Source organism: Rhincodon typus, unplaced genomic scaffold (assembly GCF_021869965.1).
Source record: "Rhincodon typus isolate 14 unplaced genomic scaffold, sRhiTyp1.1 hic_rhity00009899, whole genome shotgun sequence".
In the NCBI taxonomy this organism is placed as follows: domain Eukaryota; kingdom Metazoa; phylum Chordata; class Chondrichthyes; order Orectolobiformes; family Rhincodontidae; genus Rhincodon; species Rhincodon typus.
This window is the reverse complement of record NW_025975537.1, coordinates 49-7,547: the sequence shown is the minus strand read 5'-3', so window position 1 is coordinate 7,547 and position 7,499 is coordinate 49. Positions and strand designations below refer to the sequence as shown.

General features: G+C 39.6%; 1 protein-coding gene across 1 annotated transcript; it reads right to left on the bottom strand.

Moving 5' to 3' along the window:
- Window positions 1-2,506: 2,506 nt before the first annotated feature.
- On the bottom strand, window positions 2,507-6,637 carry LOC125482408 (prostaglandin E synthase 2-like; the record flags this gene model as incomplete). The annotated part of the gene is made up of 3 exons (XM_048594478.1): window positions 2,507-4,229; window positions 4,869-4,986; window positions 6,437-6,637. Coding segments are annotated over 3 exons (463 nt in total), but the record flags the coding sequence as incomplete, so codon positions are not given.
- Window positions 6,638-7,499: the final 862 nt, after the last annotated feature.

The following is a 7,499-nucleotide window of genomic DNA, read 5'->3' as shown; positions in this document are numbered from 1 at the left end:
CTTGGATTGAAATAAAAACGATCCTGAGAGGAAATGAAAGCAAAATAATCAGGATGTTGGAAATTTGAAACAAAAATGAGAAAATGCTGAAGAAGGATCATTATTACACTTAAAACGATGATTCTATATCTCTGATGCTACCTGGTCTGCTGTGCTCCTTCAGCTCCACACTGTGTTATCTCGGATTCCAGCAGCGGCAGTTCTTACTATCTCAGAGTCTATATCTCTAACTGTTATCTGGACCCGCTGAATTTCTCTAGCATTTTCTCTGAAATCTGAAATAAAAAGAGAAAATGTTGAGAAGCTCAGCTGGTCTGACAGCATCTGTGCAGAACTTTAAAGTTTCACAAACTTTCACACCAGGCTGTACAAGGGCGTATTAAGATAGCTGACCAAATGCATGGTCAAAAGTGGTAAGTTTAGGAGAAGTGAGTTACAGGTGGAGAGAGTTTGTGAGGGAATTCAAGGGCTCATGGTCTAGATACCTAAACACATGACTGCCAATGGTGGATTTGTAAAAAAGTTGGAAGTGGATGAGCACACATATATTGAATGTAGTCACTATTGTAATATAGGAAATGCTACAGCCAATTTACTCACAAGCTCTCACATTACAGCATCGTGAAAATGACGAGAGTAATATATCCTCGGTGTTTCTGTCGTCTGAGGAATAAATATTGGCCAGAAACATGGCCAACTCTCCTGCTCGTAAATTATCGTTTTAGATGTAACCCTTCATCAGAATCGAGAAATGATCATCATTTAAATCAAATCAAATCATATCATAACAAAGGGAAGGGAAAAATGGATATTCTATTATTCATGTTTATGCGTGTTTCCTTCTTGTTTTGCTCCTATTCCAATGCTGCTTATTTTTATCAATTCAGATTTAGGGTATTTACCTGCAAAGTTTATATCTCTAGATCATAACCTCCATTCAGCACTAAAAATCTTAACTTTCTCCAGTCCATTTTTCATAACCTGGTCATATGAATCAGTCTCATGGGCAGTCTGTACATTCCTTTCGCACTTTAAATGTCCTCCTTGTATCTCAATGATGAGAACTGAATATATGATTCAAGATTTGATAAAAGAGATCTGTGTTGATTGAAAGTAGGACCAGTATTTACTTTCTCCTTATAATCGACTGTGCTCGACATATCATTCTGTTTGCTTGGTTGTTAGATGTTTCAGCGATGGGACCTGTTGAGTACTACTTCTACTAATATCATTATAATTTCAACATCACACTGGAGTGAATAAACAGCAATCAAGATGGTTCCATGGGTCTGGGCAGTCTTCTGGTAGTTTCTCCAAATAGTCTTGGTATGAATAAATGAAAAAAAAACTTACCTTGATATTGCAAATGACTTTCATGACCTCAAGATGTCCCAAAGTGCTTCACAACCAATATTATTGAACTGTAGCCATTTTTACAATTTAAGAAACATGACAGCCAATCTGCATCCAGCAAACTCCCTCAGAGGCAATGAGAACGATGCAAATTATTTTGTTTTTAGCAATGTTGATCCAAGGTTAGGACACTAGGATTAACACCTTTACTGTTCTTTGAAGAGTGACATGATGATCTTTGCAGCCTCAAACAGCACAGATGAGGACTTAGTTTAACATCTCATCCAAAGGACAGAATCTCTGACAGTGCAGCAGTCCCATAGTACTGAACTGAAGTGTCAGCTTAGATTTTGGAATTTTTATGTGGAACCTGAGCCCACACTCTTCATAGAGTGGCAAAAGTGCTACTCACTGAGGCGTGGCTGACACTGTTTAATTTGCATAGACACCAAAGGCAAGCATCATCTGGTTTCCAATTCACGTACACTTTTCACCATGATTCACGCATCAGAGCCTTGGTTGACTGCAACCTTTGCACTACCAGACTGACTCCTGGGATGGTAGGTTTGTCATATGAGAAATTGGGTCAACTGGGCCTGGACTGACTGGAGTTTGGAAGAATCAGTTGAAATCTCAGAAACAAATTTCTGACAGGCTGGATAGACTGGTTGCAGGGATGATCTTTCCACTGGTCAGAGGGTCCAGAACAAGGGATCACAATTTCAGGACATAGAATAGGCCATCTCAGACTATTATGAGGAGCAATTTCTTTATTTACAGAATGATGAACCTTTTGGAATTCTCCACCACAGAAGGCTGTAGAGGCAATGTCACTGAATGTATTTAAGAAAGAAATATAAAAGATATGGGGAGAAGCCAGGACTATGGCATTGAGATACAGAATCATCCATGATTGTGTTGAATGGCAGAGCAGACTCAACGGGCTGAAAGACCTATTCATACTTCTATTTTCAATGTATCTATCCTGCCTAAAGTCAGGGTGGTCAGGATAAGACAAAGACTGTTTGTGGGTCTGTAATGCAGTTATAATCTATGCTTACCCTGTTATGAAAACTCCATAATGTACAATTCATTATTATTGCCTTTTGTGACCCAACAATATTCCAGTTACATTTAACAAAATAGAACACAGTTAAAATTCTTATTCTTTTTATTAAATACTACTTACATCAGCCAGATACAGATCTGTAGCCAGGGAACCCCTCTAACCTCTAAGACCCTGCCAAGATTTATTTGAAGAAATTCCATTTCACAAACTCCTGTGAGTAAGGAACATTTAAGACAAAAAAAAAGGGTTCTCAAATACATCCTGTCAGACTCTGATGCACTCGCTATCCCTCAAAACAATAAATTCATTTCCACTTGCTACGGAGAAGTGAAAAGGGCACAGCTTCAGCAAACAAACATGCCAAAATAATTTATAAAAAGAGAAGTAAAAGAGAAACATAAATTGGGGATGACATCTTAAGTCTAGTAAACATATCAGATTTTCAACTTCTGTGTAACCTGTCAAATGACTGCCATGCAGATAAAATAGAAATTAATCAGTCTTCCATCCAGCACTGTGTATATTGTACTTGGTAGTCAGTCATTTCCTGTTGACTTTTCATACCTCGATAACTGTGTCTTTCTCTCTGTCGCAGCCAGAACTTACAAACAGCCACGAATCTAATGACATCTTCCTCAGTAATTTTACACCAAATAACATCAGGATGACTTCAGGTGGGCTTTTATAAAGGAGGGCAAGATTTACATTGCACTTTGCAGCTCTTTGGGGACATTCCAAAGCAATTTTGAAATGTAGTCACTATTGTAACATAGGAAATGTGACAGCTAGTTTATTCACAACCTCTCATATATACAGCATTGTGAAGATGACCAGAGTAATATATCCTCAGTGTTTCTGTTGTCTGAGGAATAAATGCTGGCCAGGAACACAAACAACTCTCCTGTTTGTAAATGATTATTTTAGATGTAACCCTTCATCAGAATTGAGAAATGATCGTTTAAATCAAATTATAACAAGAAGGGAAGGGAAAAATGGATATTCTATTATCACATTTAAGCACGTTTCCTTCTTGTTTTGCTCCTATTCCAATGCTGCTCATTTTTATCAATTCAGACTTAGGCTTTTTACCTGAATCATTAATAATATCTGATATCTCCATGGAATTTGCTGTGCCTGACCAACGGGTCTTGTATTTCTTTGAGATATGTCACAGACACCGCACTGCTTAATTGATAAAGTTTTCTGTTTTTTTTTAAAAGAGCTTTTGTTTTATTATTTCTACAGGTCGTTATTTAAATTACCTTTTCAGTTTCATTTATACTTTGCAGCATTGGTGCTAAGTAGTTTTACCCTGTCATCAACGTGAAATCCTATAATGCATAAATCCACTAAGACACTGCAACTGGAGTTTGAAGTAAAGCAGAAGAAGATTCCATTCACCAATTTCTGCTCTGGTATCCGGCCAATCCCCAGTTCTGGATTCAAGCAATATTTAAACTCTAAATGTAACATTGTATTAAATGTTTCGGTTACAGTGGAAGCATATCATTGATTAACTGAGGATGAGCGATAGGTGGTTGCAGTTCTTAAAGCATAGTTTCTTTTGTCCACACATCTCACAGCACTCTGTTAAAAATCAGGTCGTATCACCCATCTGGAACTGTTAGCAGCAGTAAAATGCAACTGGAATTTCATGATTTTCTCAGTGGTTGCTGCAGCAATTTATTGCTTGACCTTTCTGGATATTTTCCTCCATTCTTTTATACCATGCCTTGACCTTGGTGTTTGCCATCATGTCATCAAATGCCTTCAAACCTTCCATTACTCGAAGTACACCATAGACTGCCTGTGAAAATGAAAAAGCAAAAGAGAGAGAGGATATTACAAACTACAGACTTACAGAATTGAGACATTATGTGATGAGGAAAGCTTAACAGACTGGGACAATTTTCTGTCTAAAACTAGGGGTGATCCTGTTACAAGTCTTTAAGATTATGAATGAGTTTGACAGGGTAGATGTTTCCATTGCAGGTGTAGGGTTCTTAAGGATAGTTATTGATAAATCCGAAAGGTAATTCAAGAGAAACTTCTTTATCCATTGAGTGATTGAAATTTGGAACCCTCTATCACAAAGCTGATACAATGATACATTTCAGGGAAAGCCAGAAAAGCACGAAGGTGGGGAAAGAATGGAAAGGAATGTTGTTAGCATGAAGTGAAGAGGAGTTGGAAGAATCTCAGGTGGAGTATAGATACTGGTATGGACCAGTTGTGCCAAACAGCCTGTTTCTCTGCCACAAGTAGAAACAGCTTTGCTACATCTATCCTTTTGTCATTTTAAAAACCTCCATTTGATTATCTGTCAGCCATTGTCCTTCTAGACCAAAAAACCACAACCTGTTCAATGTTTCCTGTTCATAGTAACCCCTCAGTTTTGGTTACAATATAAATCTCAAAGGCACCTACAATCGTTGCAAACTCTTACCAGGTCAGCAAGGTTGGGCAACTCTCCACCCATGAATGGCCTGTGTTTGCCAATGGCAGCCACCCACTGATCAACTGCTTTGTACAGATCCTGCCGGACGTCATCGTGAAGGTGGTGTCTGAAAAGAAACAAGGACAACCATTCAGCATGTTCCCTTAAGCTACAGCACTGGAGGTCCAAAAGAAATGAAGGGTTCAGACAACCACTGAAGATGGCATGCCTGCTTCCAGCAGCAAGAAGGAAAGACCGGGGCACATGGCATTTCCCATTCACTAACTCTTCCCTTTTATTTAAAGCTCAGATAATCTGGTTTGCTGTGAAATTTCTCTCAAGCCCAAATGAGGTAACTTGGAGGCCAGTGGCTGAGTCAATGGGATGGGTTTTCTGACAGCAAATGGTTCTAGAGTGAGGGTGAAGGCAGCAAGGGAAATGTGCAAGGGAGACCTAAACTTTACTTTGGGGCTGGAAAAGGGAGAAAGGTTGGTCAATGCTCAATAAGCAATCGAAGTTGATCACACAACTGGGACCAAGTCTGCCTATACAAAAGAGGGGACTAGCTGCTTCAGGTACATACGCCAAGCACCTCCAGTTTCAGGTTAGTCAGTGATTTCAAAGCGAAAAATCAGCTCACTGAACTTTAACTGCTTGCCATCAGTTTCCCCTGGAAAGGTGGAGTTAAAGTCCTTCAAAGACATTGCAACTACCAGAACAACACACCAAATGCAAATGAACTTCTGTTCTTTTTAAACTATTTATGAACTTACAAAGTTAGAAACAGGATTTGCAATTCAACCCCTCGAGTCTGCTCCACCATTCAGTAGATCATGGCCGATCGGATTGTAGCTTCAGCTCTATTCTCCTTCTACTTCCTTCCTGGTTAAATCGCTTGCATAAATTAATCAAGTGAAAGAAGGGACCCACCTCAAAATCTTAGCTGCCTGCCCTCACAACTCAAGAGTTCAGAGGTACCAAAATGGTCAGGGGAGTCATGGAATCTTACAGTGCAACTGCAGGCCATTTAGTCCATCACGCCGGTCTTGGTTGTTTGAAAGAGATAGCCAATTAGTCCCGTTCTCCCTTCTCTTTCCCCACAGCCCTGTACTTTTCTCCAGTTCAAGTATTTATCCAATTCCCTTTTTAAAAGTCACTATTGAATCTACTCCCACCTCCCCCACCCTTGGAAGGCAGTGCATTCCAGATCATAACAACGTGTTGTGTAAGGAATATTGTCACCTCCCCACTGCCAATTATCTTAAAATCTCTGCTCTGATTATTGTCCAAATGTTACAAGAAACCATAGGACTTTACCAAAAGCTTCCACGAACGTAAATGTCTACGTTAACGCTCCTGATAGTCTTGTCTGTTCTAAGGAGAACAATCTCAACTTCTCCATTGTCTCCTTGTAACTGAAATCCCTCATGCCTACTGCCATTCTAGTAAATCTGTTCTGCCCCATATCCATGTCTTTGATAATGCTTCTGACCAGTCCTGGTGGGCAGTGTCCTATGTCCCCCCAGGCCCAGGTACCTAGACTTACTGAGAAATCATAAAGAATTAAATACACGCACCTAGATTTAAGCCTCTTGCTGACAAAGAACATGGCGGCTGCTCCAAAATACTTCGCAAAAAATCCTTCAAAAGGTCCGAATTTCCCCTCCCGCACAATGTAGTCAAAAGATTCCAGGGCTTCTCCAGGAGTGCGGTAGACATTGGGTGAAATGAGATGAACCAGCCAGTCATCTACCCACTTACGCCATTTCATTTCCTCCCTGGATGTTAAAGAAAAAAATTCCGTGCAAATCAGATTGATAAACAATATCTTACACTTGTAATCAAAGTCAGCTAATTGAGTACGAAATGGGCCATGATGTAGACAGCCAATACAACAACTATATCTAGACAATGAACCAACAGTGTATTTCCTCTCTTGTGGTAACAATAACTTAAAATGACAAGAACTTGCATTTAAACAGCACCTCCATCTGTAGTAAAAATGTCATTAAGTGCTTCACAGGAGTTTTTTTTTGCACACAGCCACAAGGAAAAATATCAGAATAGATGAATAATTGCTTGGTCAAACAGAGAACATCATTAAGATGGGGATGGGTAGGGAGGGAATTCCAGGGCCCAAGATCTCAGCAGCTGAGGACACTGTGATCAATGGTGGAGCAATTAAAATCAAGAATGTGCTAGAGGCCAGAACGGAGGAGTACAGATATCTTGCAGGGCTGTAGAGCTGGGGGGGCTTACAAGGATTTGGACAAGGATAGAGTGACATTAAAAAAGTATGGTAAGAACTTTTAAAATCGAGGTTTCGTTTAACCAGGTGCCATTGTAGGTCAGTTAGCGTAGGGGTCCGCTAGGGCAAAATGATCTGATGAGAGTTAGGAAATGGATAGCAAATGTTTTGAATAAGAACAAATATTCAGAGGGAGGTTTGGCTACAACAGCATCTGAATTATTGAGACTAGAGATAACAAAGGCATATTGGCAGATCTATATCACTGACCAGGATTGGACAAGAGGGAAGACATTGCATATTTCAAAAGTCTGGCCTAATTGGAACAGGCTGTATGATCTGATTTCATTTGTGAAAACAAAAATTGATATTAAGTACACGAGATAAGAAGG